This window comes from Pongo pygmaeus, chromosome 1 (genome assembly GCF_028885625.2).
Source record: "Pongo pygmaeus isolate AG05252 chromosome 1, NHGRI_mPonPyg2-v2.0_pri, whole genome shotgun sequence".
Taxonomy (NCBI): Eukaryota; Metazoa; Chordata; class Mammalia; order Primates; family Hominidae; genus Pongo; species Pongo pygmaeus.
Window position 1 is genome coordinate 115,044,841 of NC_072373.2, and position 25,618 is coordinate 115,070,458.

The 25,618-nt window shown below is 40.3% G+C and overlaps 1 protein-coding gene across 2 annotated transcripts; it reads left to right on the forward strand.

The window, feature by feature from the left end:
• Window positions 1-875: 875 nt before the first annotated feature.
• Window positions 876-23,389, forward strand: AMPD1 (adenosine monophosphate deaminase 1). 2 transcript variants are annotated; one of them, XM_054445783.1, is made up of 16 exons: window positions 876-973; window positions 2,946-2,957; window positions 7,835-8,015; window positions 9,669-9,834; window positions 12,213-12,378; window positions 16,084-16,303; window positions 16,839-16,968; window positions 18,017-18,211; window positions 18,503-18,634; window positions 18,978-19,141; window positions 20,489-20,615; window positions 20,799-20,962; window positions 21,616-21,736; window positions 22,405-22,578; window positions 22,739-22,849; window positions 23,215-23,389. In XM_054445783.1, exons 1-16 carry the CDS (start codon window positions 952-954, stop codon window positions 23,371-23,373), a joined length of 2,244 nt encoding a protein of 747 aa, XP_054301758.1. In that variant the 5' UTR covers window positions 876-951; the 3' UTR covers window positions 23,374-23,389. The 2 variants fall into 2 exon arrangements, with proteins under 2 accessions (XP_054301758.1, XP_054301759.1); XM_054445784.1 differs by lacking the exon at window positions 2,946-2,957 and having other exon boundaries at window positions 877-973.
• Window positions 23,390-25,618: the final 2,229 nt, after the last annotated feature.

Consider the following 25,618-nt stretch of genomic DNA (forward strand, 5'->3'; position numbering starts at 1 on the left):
ATAATATATAATGTACATTATATAATATATAATGTACATTATATATAATATATATAATTTATATATTATTTTTATATATAAATCATATATATAAATTATATAATTTATATATATATAATATATATGTATTTTATATATATGTAAAACTGGGATATATATGATCCCAGTTTTCTTATTTGGGAAACAGGGATAAGGTATTACTTGCCTTACAGGATTGTAATTAGTATCAAATAGATAATGTTTGCCAAGTGTTTTACATACAATAAAATGTTATACAAAACAAAGCTATTGTTCTTATTTTAACAATAGGTAGAGAAGTGGTAACTGAACACTCTGGAGGACAGTTGAGTTTCTGTAAGACTTGAAGTAAATTTACCACTTAATTCATTAAACTGTCAACTGAATTTCTGCTAAGTCAGATATATTTCTAATAAAAACATGCATTCCTGCGCGTGTGTGCGTGCATGTGTGTGTGTGTGTGTCTGTTGAGAGCTTGATGAATGTATCAGCATATTCACCAACCACAGAAAGCTGTTCGCGTGATGTGAAACCCTGAGGATCGTAGCTTCAGAAACCGGAAAGACTTCACTGTGTTTCACTAGGGTGGGAAATCACCATCAGTGGTCACATCGTGTGCTACACTTGCCAAGGATCCAGTCTGTAAGAAGATTTAGAGAGTATTGAAATGCAATTTTTGGCCCACCACAGATATCTTCTAATCCCAAAGCAAAGACTGAAAGCTTCACCTGTTTTTCACTATCAAATGCCTCAAGCTATAAATAGGTCCAAAGCTCATCTCTCTCCACTTAGCAGAGAAGAGTCAAATTTCAGGGGGCAAAGCAAAATAATAAAATGAATGTCAGGATATTTTATAGTGTCAGTCAGTCACCCCACAGTCTCCTCTCTCTTCTTTTCTACTGTGCTATCCTAGAATCAAGGATTTCAGCAACAATGCCTCTGTTCAAACTCCCAGGTAGGTGTACGAAGTGTTTGGAGAGCTCAGTTGTTTTTTTTCCCATAAGCAACTGTTCCTTTAGCTACCATCTCAGCTTTGATCATTCATTTAGGGTTCATGATAGCTTTAACATACATTTCAGGAAAACACAAAATATTTTCAAGGGTTTTTTGTTTGTTTTTAGTTTTGGGATGTGGGTAAGTTTCTAAAACTGTTATCATGTATGTTGTATCTTTGATGTTCCCATTAGAAAACTCTGTGAAATATTTAGTATCTATTCTGCTAGTCTAAACAAAACCTGTGCTGCCATAGCTCTGAGACGGCTCCTGCATAATCACTCTAGCTATGGTATTAGCTGAAAATCATGAACATGACAAAAATAACCCAATGTGTGTATTCTGATGGTTCACGAGAATGGCTTTCTGTTGTCCAGGTTTGCACACAGAGTAATTTTTAAAATAATAATGTTATAATTTTTAAATGATAAAAGCAATACATGTTTCATGTGAAATAGAAATTGTGCTGAAAAAATAAAAGTAATAAACATTCATTTTGAAAGTTGGGAAATTCAGTAAAAGTAATAATTTTATTTTTTACTTATTTATTTATTTTTTGAGACAGGGTATCACTCTGTTGCCCAGGCTAGAGTGCAGTGGCACGATCACCATTCACTGCAGCCCCAATCTTCTGGGATCTGGTAATCCTCCCACCTCAGCCTCCTGAGTAGCTGGGACTACAGGCACTTGCCACCATGCCCAGCTAGTTTTCGTATTTTTTGTAGAGACAGGGTTTCGCTATGTTGCCCAGGCTGGTCTCAAACTCCTGAGCTCAAGCAATCTGCCCGCCTCGGCCTCCCAAAGTGCTGGGACTACAAGTGTTAGCCACTGCACCCAGCCAAAAGTAATAATTTTAAAAATCTACACATCCATTATCCAAAGATATTCACTCTTAACGTTTTAGTGTTTTTTTCTTTTCAATCTATTTTCTGTGTAAAATTAAAGAGTTTTTTTTAAAAAGGCACTGTTATGATTATATTGCACATGTAATTTTATAACCTGCTTTTGGCAGGATAATGTTTTGGTTTAACTTTACAACTTATCCTTTTACCATGGTATCCCAAACCTTTCCTAAAAAACATTTTAAAAGACTGCATATTCTATTTTCTTAACGAATCCCTTAGGTTCTTTATGGTTTGGGGGGTTTTTTTGTTTGTTTGTTTTTGCTTTTTTTTTTTTTTTTTGAGACAGAGTCTCGCTCTGTCATCCAGGCTGGAGTGCAGTAGTGCGATCTTGACTCACTACAAGCTCCGCCTCCCGGGTTCACGCCATTCTGCCTCAGTCTCCCGAGTAGTTGGGACTAGAGGCGCCTGCCACCACGCCCGGCTAATTTTTATATTTTTAGTGGAGACAGGGTTTCACTGTGTTAGCCAGGATGGTGTCAATCTCCTGACCTCGTGATCTGCCAGCCTTGGCCTCCCAAAGTGCTGGGATTATAGGCGTGAGCCACTGCGCCCGGCCTCTTTATGGTTTTTTATAAATATAAGTATGTTCCCATAACAATATTGACACCTAAAGCTTTTTCCATGTTTAAGGATGATTTCCGTAGGATAGCGTCTCAGAAATGGTTGTTTGGTAGGTGTTACTAAATTGTTTACCAAATGAGCTGTTTTAAGTTTACTACTACCAACATCATATAGGCATTCCCATTTTTCTTCTTCAGATATTTTTAAAAATCATATTTTATAGAGAGTGCCTTTTAAAAAGTATGCTTAAAAATGTTAAGAGACATATTAGAAAAGAAAAGAAAATGAAGAGCTGTATAATGACCATATTCCCAAGCTTTCTGATGGCAGAAAAGTGTAGACAAGCTGGAAGGCTGAGCTGAGCTAACGGCAATCTACATGCGTCTACCCCAAAGCAGTGATTAATAGCCACCATGATTACAGAAAGTTGTTCACATATTTTGTCTTGTTTTATTTTACTTCATACAGCTAAAGAGAAACGTGAGTATTGCATTACTTTTGCTGCCATTTGTCAGAGTATCAATTAAAAAAAAGATACTATTTCTTAATTCAGAAACATGGCTATTTTTCAGCAGTGTTTATTAAATAATAGCCTTGAAAGTCAACAAAGATTCATAATGACCATAGATATCCCATAGCATAGCAAATAAGCTCATGGCTTTTCTGGATTCTAGTGTGTGTATAAACACACACACACACATATATATATATATATATATATATATATATATATATATATACCTGTTTAAAAGAAAACCTCATGCAGTGCTTTTGCTTATTTATTTGTTTATTTATTTATTTTGAGATGGATGGTCACCCAGGATGGAGTGCAGAGGTGCGAGCTCTGCTCATTGCAACTTTTGCCTCCCGGGTTCAACTAATTATCTTGCCTCAGCCTCCCGAGTAGCTGAGATGACAGGTGCACACCACCACACCTGATTAATTTTTAGTAGAGACAGGGTTTCACCATGTTGGCCAGGCTGGTCTCAAACTCCTGACCTCAAGTGATCTGCCTGCTTCAGCCTCACAAGGTGCTGGGATTGCAGGTGTGGACCACCACACCCGGCCTGTTTAATATTTTGAAATAAATGACATAGATTAGCCAAAGGGGCCTATTGAATCTTGCCTTAGTAAAGCAACTCCAGCACAAAAAAAAAATTGTTAATTTTTGTGACCAGATAAAATAAAAACCTATTTTATTTATTTATTTATTTATTATTATTATTTTTTTTATTTTTTGAGATGGAGTCTTGCTGTGTTGCCCAGGCTGGAGTGCAGTGTTGTGATCTCAGCTCACTGCAATCTCTGCCTCCCGGGTTCAAGTGATTCTCCTGCCTCAGCCTCCTGAGTAGCTGAGTTTACAGGTGCCCACCACCCATCTGGCTAATTTTTGAATTTTTAGTAGAGACGAGGTTTCACCATGTTGGCCAGGTTGGTCTTGAACTCCTGACCTCAAGTGATCCACCCATTTTAGCCTCCCAAAGTGCTATGATTACAGGCGTGAGCCACCGTGCCCAGCCTTAAAAACCTATTTTAGATAAAACCATAACTTTGGTTGTATATTCCCCTCAATCTCAAATTAGACTTGTCCTTTTGCTGGCTGATAGTAGGTCTGCCTCTGAATTCCTTTGGGAGATGAAATGTGACAGATGAAAGGCCTACAACCTTGTCTTTCCTACACATTAATAAAGCACTGCTGAGAAACAAGCATGTTTTTCTGGACCTGTTAAGAAGCAAGCATGATATTCCTCTTCTCAAGAGTCTCGCACTTCCTGTGTTAATAATAGTAATCTCCAACTTCTGGACAGTGCTGCATAGCTTTAAAGTGTTTTTTGTGTAATCTTCATAACAATTCTCTGAAGTTGACATTATTATTATTAACATTCCCCTTTATGATGATGGACACTGGGGCTCCCAGTTACGATGTGGTTTGCCCAAGGCCATCCAGCTGTTAAGACACACGTTTTCTTTTTTTAATTTTAATTTTAATTTTTATTTTTGAGACGGAATCTTGCTCTGTCGCCCAGGCTGGAGTGCAGTAGCATAATCTCGGCTCATTGCAAACCCCACCTCCCGGGTTCAAGCAATTCTCCTGCCTCAGCCTCTGGAGTAGCTGGGATTACAGGCGTGTGCCACCACACCCAGCTAATTTGGCATTTTTAGTAGAGACGTGGTTTCACCATGTTGGCCAGGGTGGTCTCAAACTTCTGACCTCAGGTGATCTGCCCACCTCAGCCTCCCAAAGTGGTGGGATTACAGGCATGAGCCACCGCGCCCAGCCTATCTACTTATCTTTTGAAATATAAGTTTCACTCTTTCCTTTCTATAATCACCACCATTCCCTGAAATTTGTTTTGTTTGTTTGCACTCTGTTGCCCATGCTGGAGTGCAATGGTGCGAACGTGGCTTACTGCAGCCTCAACCTTCCGGGCTTAAATGATCCTCCCACCTCAGTCTCCTGAGTAGCTGGGACTACATGTGTATGCCACCATGCTTGGCTAATTTTTGAAAAAAAAAAAAAAATTGTGGAGGTGAGGTTCTCACTATGTTGCCCAGGCTCCAAAGTCTCGAACTCCTGGCCTCAAGCAATCCTCCCACCTCAGCCTCTCAAAGTGCTGGGATTACAGGTGTGAGTCACCCATGCCCAGGCCCACTCCTCGAGGTATTTTTGAAAGGCAGAACTCTTGAATTAAGAGTCAAATTTCAGCTGTGGTTACGTGAAGTCAGAACAAGTGGTTGCTTCAGTGGAAGGAAATATCAACCATATAATTTCTGGTCATCATGTAAGCTACTTCTTAAGAGTAGAGTTTCTAATTTTCAACTGTCTACAGTGGCTTAGAGAGATACAATCTTAGTAAAAACAATACTGTTTTAAAATAGGAAACAAATAGAAATGTGCAGTCCCAGACAATGAATGCTTGTTCTGGAAGAGCCAGATATCAAGCAAGTAGGATTTGGTTTCTGGGCATCCATTTCCATACTGTCCTTCCTGAGGCCTCCAGCATTATTGCTGCAGACCCAGCATGACTGATCAGTTGCATCATAATCCTCATTCTCATCTTCATAACCAACTGTCCTGTTTCCATTTGCCCTTCACGGTACATGCAGCTTCTTCCAACTTCTGCTTGCCACGCTCCCTTGAGATGCATGTGCTTGCTCATGATGCTTAGGAAGAAGTGACATTATTTCTGGGGATCAGTTGGCAGTAGGGTGTGGAGGCATTATCAGGCCATCAAATGCATTTACTTGGTGTTCCATTTGTTCCTTCATGGATCATGATGTTTGCCAAAGAACTACTTATAGCATCCAAAGATGCTTTTCGGTTTCAGGTGTTTGAGTTTAACAAGGCAAATAGATGCATAAAGTTTGGCCAACATAGTGGGCTTCTCTGTTAACTTTGCTGTAACAAACCCGTTTTAAAAACTGGCTGACCTGACTGTTATTGTTGGGGAAGTTATGAATCAATTCCTATCATCTCCAATGTACATTTCATCATGTACTAAGTCATATCATTTATCATTTCACTCATAGTCCAAAGCTAACCCCACACACCAAATATCTGTTTGACCAGTGCTACACATTACATCATTCAATTTAATCTGGTGCTTTATTTGTTTTAAGGCATTTCCCCATACATTATCTCACTTAGTGTCACAACAGCCTTGCCAGCGAGGTTGGGTAGGTATTAGTATTCCCACTTTACAGATTAAGAAATGGAAATAGACGAAGATGTAGGAGGTGTTAAGTGCAGAGCAGGGAGCTTGAACACATGACATCTACTTAATTTAGAATAGAAAATATGGACTTTTGCAGGCCTGTATAGACATTAATAGGTGGGGGCATCTTTCTCTCTACATACAGTTTGCTCTGTCATCCTGTGGGGAATGTTTCTGTCTTCTACTGTTGCTCCAAACAGCTAGCTATTTGCTATTGTCATTATTGCTACCAGCTCTTGTCTGGAAATACCAGGAAAAGTATTAGAGGTAATGATTATTCAAACAGAAAACACTGAGGACCTGGAGAACACAGTGGAACTTAACAGAAAGGCAGATACTTGATGGCCATCACCATCCTATATGATGACACTGGTTTTCTTTTCTTTTTTGAGACAGAGTTTTGCTCTGTCACCCAGGCTGGAGTGCAGTGGTGCAGTCTCAACTCACTGCAACCTCTGCCTCCAGGTTCAAGTGATTCTCTTGCCTCAGCCTCCTGAGTAGCTGGGATTACAGGCATGCACTACCATGCACAATAATTTTCGTATTTTTAGTAGAGACGGGGTTTCGCCATGTTGGCCAGGCTGGTCTCGAACTCCTGACATCAAGGGATCCACTCTCCTCACCCTCGCAAAGTGCTGGGATCACAGGGATGAGCCACTGTGCCCAGAGACACTGGTTTTCTTATATCTTGAGGGTCTTGGGGTTATTCATTGCCAAACTAAGAAGCATCATTTCCCCCCATTTTAAGAATGGGAAAATTAGGGTATGTACAAGTAAAATTGGCCTTCCAAGGGTCATTCATTATTGAGGCCTATGTCCACAAGAAATGGGACTTCCAGCACTAGGTAGTAAATGTTAGTGGTCCTTCCCTGCATACAGCAGCATATCACCAAGTTGCCTGGATTTCCCCCCATTTTAAGAATGGGAAAATTAGGGTATGTACAAGTAAAATTGGCCTTCCAAGGGTCATTCATTATTGAGGCCTATGTCCACAAGAAATGGGACTTCCAGCACTAGGTAGTAAATGTTAGTGGTCCTTCCCTGCATACAGCAGCATGTCACCAAGTTGCCTGGATTTGAAAAAAATAAGGTTTGATGTGTGAGAGAAACACAGTATCTGCCTTAAGTAGAAGAAAGGTCCTACAGTACACATTTATTTCTCAGAACTACTTAGATCACTGGAATCACTGGTTCTCCTTAGCAAGAAAAACTCCAAGGACCAATAACCCTATCCACGTATTTAACACCATCAGAAAAACTCCACCAACCTAATGGGAAGAACTGTGCTGCATGGTTCAAACTATGAAATCAAACTTAGCCTTGCCAGAAACAGGTGATTTTACTGAGGTGCTAGTCCTACAAGAGCCCAGTCTCATCTTTGGGACCATCTTTAGGACTGTTCTGAAATGTGCTGTGAGAATCTGACCCATGTTTCTGAGAGCATATTTTCAAGGTACCCACACAGAAACCCACTAAAAGGAGAGCAGGCACTGAGCTGTGTGGTGTTTCAGGGACCCTGGTTGGAAAGCAGGGGAGCCATGCACGCAGCACAGTCCTTGCCCCATGCCTTACACATAGCAGAAACTCTCAGATGACTTTTGAAAAGGGGCTTGAACACTAATATGTGAAAACCTCTTTTAGAAATTGATGATGCAATGCGCAACTTTGCTGAAAAAGTGTTTGCCTCTGAAGTCAAAGATGAAGGAGGTCGTCAGGAGATTTCCCCCTTTGATGTGGATGAGATCTGTCCGATTTCTCATCATGAGATGCAAGCACACGTATTCCATCTGGAGACTCTGTCCACCTCCACAGAAGCCAGGAGGTAAGTGGTGTAAGGGGAGTGCTTAGTATATTGGCACCTAAGGAGGGGTATCTGCCAGGGAAGATATGGTTCAATTTATCCAAATGATGGTTCAACTCAGAGAAAGAACTCTGCCAGAGTTAGAAATTCCTAAGGCTGGGCACAGTGGCTCACAAATGTAATCCCAGCACTCTGGGAGGCCGAGGTGGGTGGATCACTTGAGGATAGGAATTTGAGACCAGCCTGGTCAACATGGTGAAACCCTGTCTCTACTAAAAATACAAAAATTAGCCAGGCATGGTGATGCATGCCTGTAGTCCCAGCTACCTGGGAGGTTGAGTCAGGAGAATCGCTTGAACCTGGGAGGCGGAGGTTGCAGTAAGCCAAGATCACCCCACTGCACTCCAGCCTGGGTGACAGAGTGAGAGTCTGTCTCAAAAAAAAAAAAAATTCCCTTTCCCCCCAACACTGTATATGCTAGAGTGAGTAGAGTGAGGGGTCAATGATGAAAAAAGAAGAAAGTAGTGGGCCTCCTATCTCGTCCATATCTTCCTTGATTGAAGCCTCCCTACCCATCTAAGCAAGAGGACTTCGAGATACCATAGAATTATTTCAAACCAAAGTGGGCAAATGGCTGCTGTGAACATATTCAATTTACACACAATGGTAATATAAACTGGGACTCAAGAGCCTTCATCTTCAGACTCTGTCCGTAGCCAACCTTAGTGTTATGCTCCCTGACACGAATCCTGTCCTCCAGTTAGTCTGACCACCTCCTGGCCTTTGGAATACTGCTCTCCAATTCTGCCCTCATGCCCTGCTCATCCTATGTCTATGATGCATACTTGCTGCCTCCCCCGAGCAGTCTTTGAAAATCCCTCTCCACCAGGTCTATTTTCCTTTATTTGAACCACTCTAGGATTCACTACCAGCCACACTTTAGTCCTCAAACCTCAAACCTATACTAACTACTTTGCTGGAACCCCCTCCTTAAGTACTCCCCTCATCCCACCAGCTTCATGGGGAAAAGACTATTCTGCTATCTTTCTCTTGATTTTACATCTTTAAGGAAAGAACAGCAATCTACTTCCTCTGGTGTCCCCCATAGGACTTAACACAGGACTTGGGTCAAAGCAATAAACTTGGGTCAAACTCAACAAATACTTGTTGATTTGAGAAAATAATATTAAATACCTTATAAGTTCCAGGTACTGTGCTAGGCATTTTATATACATTAAATCTCATAGAAATCCTATAAGGTAGTCATTTTTGCACCATTTGTTTTAGGTGGGTAGATGGGAGCTCCTTTATCCATGTTTAAGGAACATGAATAAAATGATACAGGTAGTAACTGACATAACCTGTGTTTTCTGTAGTACCTAGACTGCCTATTCTGCTGGGAGTGGACTGCCTGGGAAGAAGGGTGTCATGGTGAAGGTCTTCTAGTAGGATTGCTAAGGCCATTCCAAGGTAGACCAGGGAGAGGGGCACAAGGTCATGTGTCTTCAGTGATTTCTCCTCCCACTATGCTTGGATCCTGTTTCTGATACCCAACCACATTTTAATTTTTACTTTTTGTCCTCAGAATAAAATTGTATAGAGAAACATCTATCTATCACAATGAAATGCCTGATGAAGACAAAATTAACTCTTACTTTTAAATTTCGAACCCAGAAAAAAGCGTTTCCAAGGACGGAAGACTGTTAATTTGTCCATTCCACTAAGTGAAACATCTTCCACCAAACTGTCCCACATTGATGAATACATTTCCTCATCTCCAACCTACCAGACCGTGCCTGATTTTCAGAGAGTGCAGATCACTGGTGACTATGCCTCTGGGGTGAGTTGGTCTTTGCCACTCAGACTTAGCAACCAGGAAGCCATTCAGCTTGTCAGTTCTTCTTCTCCTTCCTGTTGAGGGAGGTATTAGCTCACCTGTCCTTTGTTACACTTCATTAATGCATTTCAATACTAACATGGTATGTCTTATATTTCTGTTGTTTTTATCATCCCACATAATTTATCCTCTATCTCATTTGCTTGCACATGGAGAATATGGAGTAGAATGCAGTGTGTATGTTACAGAATACAACGGACAGATTTTGGCAAAAAGGACCAAAGAGAGCAGCAGAGTGGTCAAGTCTCACTGATGTTGTCATAAATCAGAAAAGGGAGCCTCTGGGGAGGCACGGAGTCTCTGGGGAAAAGAAGGACCCCCCCCCCCAGCAGAACTAGGATAGTGAGAAGGGTTGCAGATAGCATAAACCAACCAAAGAAAACAGATCCAGAGAAAGAGAGAGGAAAGAGAAAAAAGAAGGAACCAGAGAAAAGAAGGAAGACGAGAGAGAGGTTAGAAAATCCTAACGAGGCTACTGTTTTTTGACGAGCTGAACTCTCCAATTTCATTACAGATGGTTACACAGTAGATCATTACTTGGAACAGACTCTAGGATGCCACAGGGATAGTAAAGTCATGTCACAAACAACTTGACCTGCTTGTCTCATCCAGAACAGTTGGTCAGTTAATAAATCTCTGCCACATGGACTTTCGGAATCAGCATCATATTGGTGAAACTGCTGTGCAGCCATCAGTCGATGCTCCAAATATAGTTTTAATGACCAGTGCTGGGTCCCCTTCTCATGTAACTGACCCACTTAAGGTCAGTCCTAAGATACTTAAAAGTGACAGAGCAATTAAATGCATCTCATTCTTGTTTATTCATTTTCTGTATAACATGGGTGCTCTCTAAATGGCAGGGGGTTTAGACACTAAATAACTAAAAAGAAGTGCCTAATAGAGATGAGTACAGGGGAAACACAGTTTGGAGAACTCCAGAATTCAAAATAACATAAACATTTGGAGATAAACTTCATACCTGCATGCTTGATAGAAATGAAAACAAGAATAAAAAGAAGTTAGGAGGACGAACAAAATGTACACAAGTCAAGGAGTACTTCTCCTCCTATGAAAGCTGGAGGGCACCTGAAACCTTGACCTGGAGACTGGGAAAAACGAAGTATGTTGCTGTACCAGTTGGCTGAATGTGGCTGGGCTGCTGAGCAACACTCTACGCTCTACCGGGTGGTAGTCTGTACCCAAATTAGTCTTCACCCTTGTCATTTAAACAGAGAGGCAAAGGGGGAATCAGGGCTCAGTTCCCAAGATCATTAATTCCTGGTAAACACTTGATTCGATTTAATCAGTCTTTATTGAGCATCTATTCTGTGCTAGGCATTGTGTGCTGAGAACATGAAGGTGAATAAGACCCAACTCTCATTCTTGAGGACCTGATAGACTAGTGGCCTATTAGGTGGCAATGAGCTATGCATGCCATTGGAAGCAGGGAAGCAGACCCCCAGACCTAGCACCTGTGCCAGACGCTTTTGGCCAAGGTCAGCAGGTCTTTAAAATAGTTAAAACTAATTCAGGATCAATATCTGGACCTTAAACTATTGGGGACAAGCATATGTTAGTCCCACAGTGAAAGTCTTTGGGTTCTGATAATGAACATTCAGTGATTTCAAGTTGTAACTACTTGGGCATGCCTGGCCCAGCCAGGAGTTGGGAATGGGGACAGAGGAAATTTCCAGCCGCTCTAATAAAGCTTTCCTCTAGAATCTCTCAATTTTTACCCAGAAATAAAATTCCCTTTAGAATCATCTAAAAGACTAACTTCTCACAGAATGATGTTGTGATCCATCGTAGCTGAAGAAGGCCGTGCATGGGTTTGAGAGATTTGTGACCCCTTATTCAACCCAAAATATTTCCCTCACTGACCGAGTGGTTTGAATTCTCACAATTTGAGTCACATTGTCTTTCAGTTGAGGTACTGTCTTGTACTTAAAATGTTCACATGTACTTGGAAGGAAGAAATTATATACCATGTTAGAATGGATTCTTTTAATCCTATTTGCTAGATAATCCCTGCTATGTAAGAAAAACCAAAAACAAACAAATACAGGACTACAAGGGAAAGACTCGTAGGACAGGTAAGTTTGGTAGAGATGAAAAAGCCAGAAAAGCTTCAGGACCTGCTCTGGGAGGGAGATCCAGGTCCCAAGTCAGTTAAGAAGCAGCCAGGTGAGTGGTGAGGCTCAGAATGGGCTGCGATACACAGGAGAGCTGGGAGGTGCCAGGGATAAGCTTTACTCACTTCTCAGTTTTTCCTGGGATTGACTCTGATATGCCGACTTTTTTTTTTTTTTTTTTTTTGGCAGGTTACAGTTGAAGATTTTGAAATTGTTTGCAAAGGTCTGTATCGGGCACTATGCATACGTGAGAAATACATGCAGAAGTCGTTTCAGAGGTTCCCTAAAACCCCTTCCAAATACTTGCGGAATATTGATGGTGAGGCTTGGGTAGCAAATGAGAGCTTCTATCCAGGTAACAATTCTCTTACATAATGTATGAAACATATTTTATTTAAACTACTAAATATTAAATTTAAAATATGCCTCTAGATTATAAGTAATCCAGTCTAAAAATATCATAGTCATAATCATCTTTGGCCCCATTTCCTCACGTGTCCAATCACTTGATTCAGTCTGCACAACATCTCTCTGAACTTTCTCTTTTCACCATTCCCTAAACCCTCATTCAGGCTTATCCTTCTCCTTGCCCAGATTATTGCAAGAGCTTCCTCATTACTCTGCTAAATTTCACTCTCACTCTCTTTTGGTTCACCTTTACTTTGGTGCTGATTTTTAAAACACAGATCTGAGCACATCCTTCTCCTGACAAGAACATTTAGCTGCTTCTTGCTACCTACAAAGCAAAGTCCAGTCTTTAGCCTGGCATTTGAGGCCCACACCCTCTGGCCGCCTAACTACATTTTGTTTGTTTTCTGAGACAGGGTCTCATTCTGTTGCCCAGGCTGGAGTGCAGCGGCACCCTCTCGGCTCACTGCAACCTCCGCCTCCTGGGTTCAAGCGACTCTCCTGCCTCAGCCTCCCGGGTAGCTGGGATTGCTGGTGTGCGTCACCATGCCTGTCTAATTTTTGTATTTTTTTGTAAAGATGGGGTTTTGCCATGTTGGCCAGGCTGGTCTTGAATTCCTGGCCTCAAGCGATGTGCCTGCCTCAACCTCCCAAAGTTCTGGGATTACAGGCATGAGGCACCACACCTGGCCTGCTTATTTTTGAACTTGCACACTCAACCTATTTCTGAACTTACTTTCTCTGCTCCATTTTTATACTCTTGGTTCTGGTTGGAAATATTTCTCGTTCCCTACATAGTTCAACACCTTCCTGCTCCTAGATTGCTGCTCTGCTTCCCTGTGCTCAGGCTGTCCTTCCTCTCACTTATTCACCACATGCCCAAGTCTCCAGAGCCAACCCAATCTTTCAAGAGGCAGCCCAAATACTATCATTTCTTGCCTTCTGGATAGATGTAAACTACATGTTCTGACTTTCCATAGCACTTTATTTACTTATCTCAGTTTTTACCTTCTGCCTTGTAGAAAGTTAAGTACATATGTTTCAACAATCAGATTTTAATAATTTTACAGATTTCTATTGTATAACTGGAACATAATTTACTTAATTCCTATTTTTAGGCAATTAAATTTCTGACTTTTTAAAACTTGTTTCTAAAAAGGGTACAATAAGCATCTTTATATATACATCTTCCTGTAATTGTCTTACAATTTTAGGATTACACTACTAGAACTAAAATTTCTGGGGAGGCCAATATTTAAGATTTTTGAGGCCAGGCACGGTGGCTCACACCTATAATCCCAGCACTTTGGGAGGCCAAGGCGGGCGGATCACAAGGACAGGAGATCAAGACCATCTTGGCTAACACGGTGAAACCCCGTCTCTACTAAAAATACAAAAAATTAGCCAGGTGCGGTGGCGGCCGCCTGTAATCCTAGCTACTCGGGAGGCTGAGGCAGGAGAATGGCGTGAACCCGGGAGGTGGAGCTTGCAGTGAGCTGAGATCGCGCCATTGCACTCCTGCCTGGGCGACGGAGCGAGACTCCGTCTAAAAAAAAAAAAAGAGATTTTTGAACTTCCAAATTGTAATATTATTAAAGATCTCCAGTTCCACAATTCCCTGTCTGTAATTCCTTTTAATATTAAAATCATATTAAACATGTCTCCAGTTTGGTAACTCATAACAGTGGCTTACCCATCCTCTATAATATTGACATTTAGTTTGTCTTGTCTTTATTTCCCCTAAGTTACACTTTAATAATAATTATATCATTAATAGTGAGCTATTAATCCTTAAGTATAAGGATTTCAAAATTAATATTTGATAGTAGTAACAAATATTGTAGTAACATGCTGTTTCACTTCTCTTATGTTCCTTATCTCCCAATTTTGAATAGGAAATGTGCAGACTGTTTTTTTTCCTATGCTATTTTTCTCACTTTGGCTGCTGTGGGCATCACTTGTAAACAGGAGACTTTCTGATGCCTTCCTTGGGCACAGCAGTGAAGAGGCATAAATGACCATAACTTGTTGAAAGTCAAAAGGATAAATTCTTAAAGGCTCTGACAGTGTGAAATGTGTTCATGGCTTCCTTAGGCTGAAATCTCTAGCAGTGGAAAGAAGGGAACACATTCACTTAATCTCTTCTCAATTCCTTTAGCAGAAATTGTATGTGCTTTAAAAGGTGGGAAAAATAATTCTCATAAGAATTATCACTCTTACAATAATTATTTATTTTATATCTCTTTTTTACATTAAAACAACTTTAGGTGGAGCACAGAGGATTCTTAGGGGAGTGAAACTGTTCTGTATGATACTATAAGGGTGGATACATGTCATTATACATTTGCCAAAACCCATAGGCTTTGAGTGAACCCTAACGTGCACTATAGACTTTGGGTGATTACAAGGTGTTAATGTATATTCATCTATTATAACAAATGGACCCTCTGATGCAGGGTGTCAAGAGTGGAGACTGGCTGTGCGTGTGTGGGTAAGGGGCTGTGGGGAAACTGCATTTTCTTTTTTTTTTCTCTTTTTTTTTTGAGAGGGAGTCTCACTCTGTCACCCACGCTGGAGTGCAGTGGCACAAACTCACTCACTGCAACCTCCACCTCCTTTCAAGAGATTCTCCTACCTCAGCCTCCTGAGTAGCTGGGACTACAGGCGCACAACACCATACCCACCTAATTTTCGTATTTTTAGTGGAGATGAGGTTTCACCATGTTGGTCAGGCTGATTTTGAACTTCTGACCTCAAATGACCCACCCACCTTGGCCTCCCAAAGTGCTGGGATTACAGGCGTGAGTCACTGTGCCAAGCCTGGAAACGGCATTTTCTACTCAATTTTACTGGGAACCCAAAACTGATCTTTAAAAGCTTATTTCAAAAAACACTCTAAATTACGCCTAATAAAAAAGATTGGCTTAAATAAGGTAAAGATCTAAACTCTATTTTTTTAACGGTAGTTTGACTTTTATTCTTATGTTATTATCTAAGAGCTAATAATATGCTCTAAACAGAAAGCCTTTGATGACCAACTTCAGTAAATAATGAAGATTGTTTGTAAGTAGTATATCGATTACTTTATGTAAATAGTTCTTCCAAAGAACTTGAAAAATCATTCTTACACTAGAAAACATATTATTTTATTTTTCTTTTTTTTGAGACAGGGTCTCCCTCTGTCGCCTAGGCTGGAGTGCAGTGGTGCGATCTCAGCTCACTGCAACATATGCCTCCCGGGTTCAAGTGATTCTCCCGCCTCAGCCTCCTGAGTAGCTGAGGTAACAGGCACGCGCCACCACAGCCTGGCTAATTTGTGTATTTGTAGTAGAGACGGGGTTTCACCATATTGGTCAGGCTGGTCTCAAACTCCTGACCTCAGGTGATCTGCCCGCCTTGGCCTCCCAAAGTGCTGGGATTACAGGCACGAGCCACCGTGCCTGGCCAACATATTATTTTTATAGCTATTTTATACTATTAAGTCACCTTTAAAAAATAATGCAAAAATAAAGGTTAGCTTAATTCCAGATAATTACAACTTAAGTACCGGATTCCAAACTAATGAGATGTTGTAGTATTTCAGATTTTGGTTATTTTTATGTGGTCATTCATCCTATGTGCTAATATATTACTCTGTGTTTGATTGAAAAAGACTTTACTCCTCCTGTGAAGAAGGGAGAGGACCCTTTCCGAACAGACAACCTTCCTGAAAACCTGGGCTATCACCTCAAAATGAAGGACGGTGTAGTTTACGTCTATCCTAATGAAGCAGCAGTCAGCAAAGATGAGCCTAAGCCACTTCCTTACCAAAATCTGGACACCTTCTTAGATGATATGAATTTTTTACTTGCTTTAATTGCTCAAGGACCTGTGTAAGTGTTTGGCGAGACCTAAACAACAACTAGTACTACTTCTACTGATAGTGAGACTAAGTATTTTACTAAATGCTTACTATGTTCAAACACTATATTAATCCCTTCATGCACATTGTTCCTTTTATTGCTTACACTTTCTCTGTGAGGTGGTTATTTTCACAATTCCAGTTTTATGAGCTGAGACTTTGATGAATTAAGTAACTTGCCTAAAGTGACACAGCTGGCCGAGCCAGGATTCACACTCAAATCTGCTGACCCCAAAGCCAGGACCTTTAACTTTGAACAACACTCTCTCCATTGAGTTTTAAGATACCTTTCCAAGTTCTCCCTCATTATTATGTCCAACATTGTTGAAAAGATTAAGCCCTTGGAGCGCACTACTTCTCAATGGGATTAACTGCAGAGTAAACTGAAAGGTTTGTTCCAATAATTATTTCCTATGAATGATAAAGGTCCTGAGAGTTTTGAAATTGTGACTGTTTTTCTTGAATGTCTGAAACTTTTTGGAATTATGTAATTTTATTTTTCACAGTAAGACCTATACCCACCGGCGCTTGAAGTTCCTCTCCTCCAAGTTCCAGGTCCATCAGATGCTTAACGAGATGGACGAGTTAAAGGAGCTGAAAAACAACCCCCACCGAGATTTTTATAACTGCAGGAAGGTAAACATTTTAGTTGCTCAGAGGTAATTCCTGGGCAAAAACAATTCAATTATTTATTGAGAAGCACAAGAAAAGAGTGTGTTTCTGATTAATCTAAGATTTCTACAGGTTAAGTGGATTTTACTAAAAACAGATAATAGATTATGTCTAGTGAGTTAGGGTTAAGTGCCATTTCTATTGTTTTCCCCATAGAAAGGTTTGCCACATTTTTGGCATAAAAAATTATAGTTATCATCAACAACGAAAATAGCAACAACAACAAAACATCAAAAATGACCATTCTAGAATTTGAAAGATCTTCCTTCTAGTCCTTTTCTTTGAATTCCTGACTGTAAGACCTTGGAGGAAGGGACGACATATTTTCATTTCAGTGTCTTCATTTGTCAAATTGGGAACTACACCTGCACAGTCCAGTTCACATGAGGATTGTGAATATCAAATGAGCTAGCCTAGAGATTGTGAAATCCAATAAACTAGACACACTTCCAAGATGTATTCTGACCATTAAAATGATTACAAGGAACTGGGAATAGGAAATACATGAGCAGAGATTCAGGCCCAAATCCTGGCTCAGCTGCCTATACAACTTTGGACTAATTACTTAATCTGCTGAAATTTCAGTGTATAAAATTTAGTTATAAGAATATCTACCTCGTAAAAGCCATCACTGTCATGGCTTCATAATTTCAATCCTTTCTCCTTAGGGGCTGAAAGTTATGGTAGTTACTTCACTTCCAGCTGTGTTTTAGGAGTGAAGAATGGTCCAGAAGAATGTGTGGATCAGACGTAGGAAATAAATTGGATGTACAAATATACAGAAGAAGCAAGCATTATTATTACATCTAGCCTAACCTTTCACATCCTTGCATGGGCACATCACAGTTGTAATGGGTTTTTTGTTGCTGGACCACCTCAACCGACTGTCAGCTCACATCTTCATTATTTACTTTGTCCCAACGCAGTGGGATTTGCAGCACCATAGCCTCTAAACAGAGTAGCATAACTAAGGCTGATTGATGTTTTTTTCTTTCTTTGAATATACATACAGGTGGACACCCATATCCATGCAGCCGCTTGCATGAACCAGAAACATCTGCTGCGTTTTATTAAGAAATCTTACCAAATTGATGCTGACAGAGTGGTCTATAGCACCAAAGAGAAGAATCTGACCCTAAAGGAACTTTTTGCTAAATTAAAAATGCATCCTTATGACCTGACTGTTGATTCTCTGGATGTTCATGCTGTAGGTTGAAACGGCAATGTCAGTTTCACTCTAATACTCAGAACCCCACATGTCTTTCTCCTACAAGCCCTCCCTTCTCAGAGCTCTCTTAACCATCTTGGCTTACCGTGCTGCCTGAAAGCACCACAAACAATTTTGAAGTTTGCTCGTTGTCACCTGTCCCAAATTCCATTCTTGGAGCCCAATGCCCTCCCCCACTACCAGACCCCAGGTCTGCTTGACTATTTCCTAGCTCTCTGTGTCCAGACAGCTCTGGTAATAATACATCTCTGCTCTTTTTTCCTGATTCAGGGACGCCAGACCTTCCAGCGTTTTGATAAGTTCAATGACAAATATAATCCTGTAGGAGCAAGTGAGCTACGGGACCTCTACTTGAAGACAGACAATTACATTAATGGGGAATATTTTGCCACTATCATCAAGGTGAGGCAGAACCAATCAGATCTATGGTATCTGGCATGATTCTTGAGGAAAGGGAAGAAGGAAGGAAGGAGGGAAGGAAGGAAGGGAGGGAGGGAGGGAGCTATCCCTGGGGCCAAACACTACACAAATGAATATAAATATTTCCTCTGACACATCCACTCTAATGATTTTTAAAGACCTCTATTCCTAAGGTAGAGAAATTAGGGGTATGGTTTTGAGATTGATTAAGGACCTAGCCTTTTCAGATTCTGAAAGGAAGAGTTAGAAAGGGAATCTCCTCTCCCTAGAACCCCAGAGGAACTTGTGGGAATCCCTGGCTTGGACTTCTCTCTTGGCTTTGCAGGAGGTAGGTGCGGACCTGGTGGAGGCCAAGTACCAGCATGCTGAGCCCCGCCTGTCCATCTATGGCCGCAGTCCTGATGAGTGGAGCAAACTCTCCTCCTGGTTCGTCTGCAATCGCATCCACTGCCCCAACATGACATGGATGATCCAGGTTCCCAGGATCTAGTATGTACCTGCCCATCAGAAACTCTAGAGCCTGCCCTTGTCTCATCTGCTTCAACTCCCGTGTATGAACAAGGAACGTGTTGCCCATCTAGAAATAAATCAGCTTTGTTAAAATAGCATTCGCTATTGGGTCCTGCATGCTTCGTTTTGTCCATTCTGGGTACAGCGCTCTTAACCACAGACAGGAGTTAGGCAGATCATTTCAGATCAGTCCTCTAGCTTTATGAAGATCATAAATAACTTACTGCGAATGATTAAAACTAAGATAGAATAAGAACTATGTACCGTTTGGTATACATTTTCTTTTACCTGGTCTTCTCTGTGTCAAGTCCATTCCTTCCCATGCTCATCTCTACTGGGATGTGGCTTTCTTGTATCAGAACCTTTACTACTGTCTGTCAATTGCCCCACCTACAAGTGCTCAAGTTCTCCACAATCAGTGAGTATTTATCAATGGTATTGCTGAGGATGTCATCTCCCTTTCATACCACCTGCTATCACTCATCGCCTTGAGGGATGGCTTCTCTTTCGATTTGTTCAGTATCATTGATCTTTTATCCAACTTGGGTGTTTATATGTTTTCTGGCTACCTGTCTTTGTGTTCTGTGTGACCTACTGCAATGCAAGAGTTTCATCCTGTCTCTTTAACCAAAAAAAGTAATTTTTTGATTGGGATAATACTTCCTAATAGGCAGAGAGGCAGTAGGTTGGTTAGGAGGATAGATTCTGGACCCAGAGAGGCGATACTTGAATCCTGGCAATTCTTGAATCAAGGTAACACAACCATTTAGCTGTGTTACCTTGGGTTAAGTTATATCACCCCATTGTACCTTAGTTTCATCATCTCTAAAACAAGGTTAAAAACAATACCTAACTTATTGAGTTGTTATGAGGATTACATTAGCTAATATTTCTGGACACTTAGAAGAGTGGTTGGAATATATTAAATGCTATATCAGAGTTTGTTAAATTGCAGATCAGAGGTATTCTTGGTAATCATTTCCTGTTCACTGTCTTGTAGCTGCACACATATATTGAAGCTTTTATGACATAATTGAATATTCCTCTATGAGGACTCAGCTGTGAAGGTTTAGTTTTCTTATGACAAAGGTTTGTAAAAAAGATGGGGGCATAGGGTCCACCAAAAAATGTTTATTTCCTATGTGCAGCCCAAACTGAATCCCTCTCTATAGGGGACCAAGAAGAATGTATGAGGAGCATGGACCTAGGACAGATATACCACGTCTTTTCCTGTGCATGACATTCGATCCTCTGGTTCCCTCACACTGGGGCTATCAGTCCTATAAATCTTTTTTTCTCCTAAATTCTCTTCATTCTTACCTCTAGTGATGTGTTCCGTTCCAAGAATTTCCTTCCACATTTTGGAAAAATGCTGGAGAATATTTTCATGCCAGTGTTCGAGGCCACCATCAACCCCCAGGCTGACCCAGAACTCAGTGTCTTCCTCAAGCATGTAAGCATGACCCTTCAGGCCTTCATACTGCTGCTCAGGAACCAGCCTCCCTACCTGGTCATGACTAATTCTTGGTGCTTATCTCTTTATGTTTGGTCTGTGCCTTTGGACCTGAAAGTTTGTGTGAGGACTGGGACCCTGAAGTTGGACTGAACCCATTGCATGGCTCACTTTTCCTAACAGATCACTGGCTTTGACAGTGTGGATGATGAGTCCAAACACAGTGGCCACATGTTCTCCTCCAAGAGTCCCAAGCCCCAGGAGTGGACATTGGAAAAGAATCCATCTTACACTTACTATGCCTACTACATGTATGCAAACATCATGGTGCTCAACAGCCTGAGAAAGTAAGTAGGAGAGAACTGGAGCTAGGAGGGTCTATTTGACACAGCTCTTTCCACATATATTGGCACTTAAGGTGGTCAAGGGCCTCATGCATTACTGTGATGGTTCCAATTGGCCCAAATCAGAAATTTCTTTCTCTTAACTTTTTTCTTCAGTTTATTTACTTTGGGGCAGAAATCGATATTTTGATGCTTTCAATAACTTTCACAGTTCCTTTTTTTGGGGAAGTTTAGGAATTTATACTAATTATTGCGCAGTTAATTATAAAACTTCATATATTTTGCCCTTTTTGATATATTTGGGTACGGAATAAGAAGAATATTATACTGGGGTTTTCTGGAAACGTTTCTCCCTTCAAGTTTGGATAGAATAGAATAAATGATGAGATGTTGATATTGGTAAATTTCCTATTGAGACTGAAGGTATTTGCACCCAGGCAATCAACACTTGATTTGCTTCCTTACCCCCATATCCTCTGCTGCCTCTTTTTAGAAACTTTGTATTTAGCAAGAATTAAGATTATGATTTGGGACTGTTTTGCTGAATCCTTTGGATGGCTTACTTCCTTCCAGAGTGTTCACTTTTCTACTGAATTTTCCTGTGAATCACTCCATACCCAGAACCTGTGATTCCAATAACAGTTCTATTTCCCCAGGGAACGAGGCATGAATACATTTCTGTTCCGACCTCACTGTGGAGAAGCTGGAGCCCTCACCCATCTCATGACAGCATTCATGATAGCAGATAATATCTCTCATGGCCTAAATTTAAAAAAGGTGAGTTGGAAGCTCTCTTCTTAACTTTTACATTGGAGCTAGAGGAATCTTTTTTCCCTTAACCAACCATACTGTCACAAGTCATTATCGACACTGGAATCATATTCAAGTAGAGCATAAAAGATTTTTTAGTTTAGTGCAGTTGATTCTACAGAAAGAAGTAAAGGGACCTGCTCAAGATTACCTTGCTAGTTGCTGTCAGAGATAAGTTAACGCAGATCTCCTGACTTCTAGCTTAGAATCCTGACAAGGGATAATTCAGAGATGGCCTGGCTTTCCTTAAGCTAGTTTTTGCCAGATTTCTTGTTATAGCATGCTTCAAGATGTTTTTTGTGAGAGTCAGAGCTGTCTTGTAGAGAGAGAGAGAAAAAATAATGTTTCAAGGCAAAGTCTTTTGCCTGAGACAGACCATCTAACGTAGGCAATTATAGATCAAATAAACAATCTAGTTTGACTCAATGTTTCTGAAAATTAATGTATCCTAAATACATTTATTCTAAATAGCATTTACATTGAAAAACTCCTAAATTCTCCTTACTAAGAGACTTGAAGAACAAGTGATAATTTTGTTGAAAGCGGAAGCTTAAGGCAGACCATGAGATTGTAGTGTTTCTAGTTTGTATTCCTTTTTCAACATCTTTAAACATTTTTTTACTTTTCTTTTTCAGAGTCCTGTGCTACAGTACTTGTTTTTCTTAGCCCAAATTCCCATCGCCATGTCACCACTAAGTAACAATAGCCTATTTCTAGAGTATGCCAAAAATCCTTTTTTGGATTTCCTTCAGAAAGGGCTAATGATCTCACTCTCTACAGATGACCCAATGCAATTCCACTTTACCAAGGTATAGTATGGACTTGGGCAATACAAGTATATTTTGCTGGACTGTTGTTTCCCATCCAGAACTTGAAAGTCAAATAAAGGTATTTCATTATTTTTTTCGTGCAGGATGCATATTATTCATTAATTCATTCCTCTTTTTTCCTCATTTAATATAACTGCAGGAGCCCCTAATGGAAGAATATGCTATTGCTGCACAAGTCTTCAAGCTGAGCACCTGTGATATGTGCGAAGTGGCAAGGAACAGTGTCTTGCAGTGTGGAATTTCTCATGAGGTAGACCTGTCCTCAAATGGCTTCCCTTCTGAGTATAGGGTCTGCTAACTTGAATACCGAAAAAGTAGTTGGGAGACACATGTAGAAAAATTGTCCCATGAATCATATGCAGTTACCGTGGACAGGGACTAGAAGGGATATTCTATCTCTTTGCCTGTGCCTTTTGGGCAAGGGAAGTAAAATACACTTGATTTCTCAGCAGACTGTGAACACTGAGGCACTAGATGAGTGCTTTTAATGGTCTATTATTATTATTCTTTTGTCAGTGGCTAACATAAGGAAGGAATTTTTGTGAAGAATGCAGTTATTGTCTATACCAGGGTGAAAAGAGACAACAATCATTCTGCCATCCTTTTCTCTTATAGGAGAAAGTAAAGTTTCTGGGCGACAATTACCTTGAGGAAGGCCCTGCTGGAAATGATATCCGGAGGACAAATGTAGCCCAAATCCGCATGGCCTATCGCTATGAAACCTGGTGTTATGAACTCAATTTAATTGCTGAGGGTCTTAAATCAACAGAATAAAAAAAAGTAAACCAAATAATAATATGAGTGAGAATTTCATTGTAGAGTTTGAATAATAATAGTTACCTGTTATTGAGTCCCTACTATAAACCAAAGAAAATATTAGATGTTCCATTGATATTATTTCATTTAATCCTTCTCACAACCTTTATAAAGTAGATATTATTATCTCCATTTTGGGGGAAATTAGTACACTAAAGCTAATAAGGTTAATAACCTGCACAAGGATATACCTGGTGAAAGGTAGCAGTGGGAACGTAGATTTCTCTGACTGCAGTCTCTATGACTTTCAGGCAAAATATCTATTAAAGCTGGGCAAAAATACAAGCAAATGACTTTTTGGGAGATAGGCTTCTGGTTTATAGATGAAATTTGCTTAAGACACTTAAAACCATTAAAAAGTTCTTTGACAAGGTATAAGTGAATAGTGGCTTTTTTAGACAAAACCAGAGGGTGTACCTCAATATAGAAAATCAGTATTTATGAGTTATTATACTGAGGGAGAATTTATCTTACAAAAGGATTCTTAGCTTTAAGGATGTAATTGACAATAAGATTATAGTGAGCTAAACTGGTACATTTTAAATGATTTTGCTTACCAAAGTAAAATGCACATATAACTTTTAAGAAGCATGCCTATTACTCAAGGTCAGGTGAAATTCCAAATGGGCAGATGATACTTCCACACATACAACTGTGTTGGCATCTAGTGGCTGGGATGACATTTCATTCAACTTATTCAATAAACAATTATTGATCGAATAGCTAAATTATCAGGTACTATTCTAAACACCAAAGGTATACAGAATAAGATTTCATTCCTATCCTCTAGTTGTCCTCAGCATGAAGTTATAGTGTGGCTACAAGTAAAAAATAGAATTTTGTGAAATGTCTTCAAAAGTAATGAACTTTTTTCTTTTTTTTGAGACAGGGTCTTGCTCTGTCACCCAGGCTGGAGTGCAGTGCAGTGGTGTAATCACAGTTCACTGCGGCCTCGGCCTCCCAGGCTCAGGTGATCCTCTTACCGCTTCCGAGTAGCCAGGACTACAGGCACATGCCACCACACCCGGCTACTTTTTTGAATCTTTTGTAGCGACGCGGTTTCACCACGTCACCCCAGCTGGTCTCAAACTCCTATGCTCAAGCGATCCATGTGCCTTGGCCTCCCAAAGTACTGGGATTATAGGCATGAGCCACTGTGCCCAGCCTGAACTTTCAAATGGAAAAAAAAATTGAAAGCAAATTTCTGCACGTTTCTATATTCTACACAGGCAGCCATAAGCATAGGTGTTAACCCTGATGGCATGTTTGTACTAGCTCTGGTGTAAGAATCTCTTCCTGATTTCTGAAGTTGAAGTTTTGTTTGTTGAGTATTTGTGAACCCTTTAAAGAACCAGATTTTATTTTACCTTTGCCTCCTCATCACCAAAATAGTGCAAATTGCTACACTAAACAGTGTATTCTCAGACTTCAAAGGGCATTAACTACCATTATGTATATCTCCATCTTACCCATGAGAGGGCAGTAGAATACATACATGTGAATTCATTTATTAATCTATAAACTTGTTTTCATACATGATACTTGGAATTCAACCTGCCTTATTTTGCCAAATAATCTTCCTGAATGCAGGGGTCAAAAAATACATTTCTGGGCTGGGTGCAGTGGCTCATGTCTGTAATCCCAGCACTCTGGGAGGCTGAGGCAGGAGGACTGCTTGAGCTCGGGAGTTGGAGACCAGCCTGGGCAACATAGCGAGACCCTGTCTCTACAAAAAAATAAAAATAAAAATATTAGCCGGGGGTGGTGGTGCATGCTTACAGTACTAGCCACTTGGGCGGCCGAGGTGGGAGGATCCTTTGAGCCTAGGAAGTTGAGGCTTCAAGTGAGCTATGATTGGGCCACTGCACTCCAGTGTGAGTGACACAAAGAGACCCTGTCTCAATAAATAAATAGATAGATACGTTATATAAGAATTTTTTTTTTTTTTGGTGGGGGAAGTCCATAATGATCAGTGTGCAAAATTTACTACAGACAATATCCACATTTATTTCCTCATTGGGACATGATTTTTTTTAAGTATGTCATTACTTTATTTTCCCCCATCATAGAATGTAATTTCTGTTTTACTGTCTACAGGTCATAGTTTCACAACGGTTTGGGATATGCTGCCTTTATTGTTTGGGTTAAGTTTGCTTGTGACAGTCATCCGTGATACATAACTAAACACCTCTCTTTCTGGTAG

Excerpts from the sequence above, each read along its gene's own strand:
- AMPD1 (XM_054445783.1), top strand. The coding sequence starts at position 952 with ATGCCTCTGTTCAAACTCCCAG. Across the intron at positions 20,963-21,615 it reads GTGCTCAACAGCCTGAGAAA|GGAACGAGGCATGAATACAT; the intron begins GTAAGTAGGAGA and ends CTATTTCCCCAG. Across the intron at positions 21,737-22,404 it reads ATGGCCTAAATTTAAAAAAG|AGTCCTGTGCTACAGTACTT; the intron begins GTGAGTTGGAAG and ends TTTCTTTTTCAG.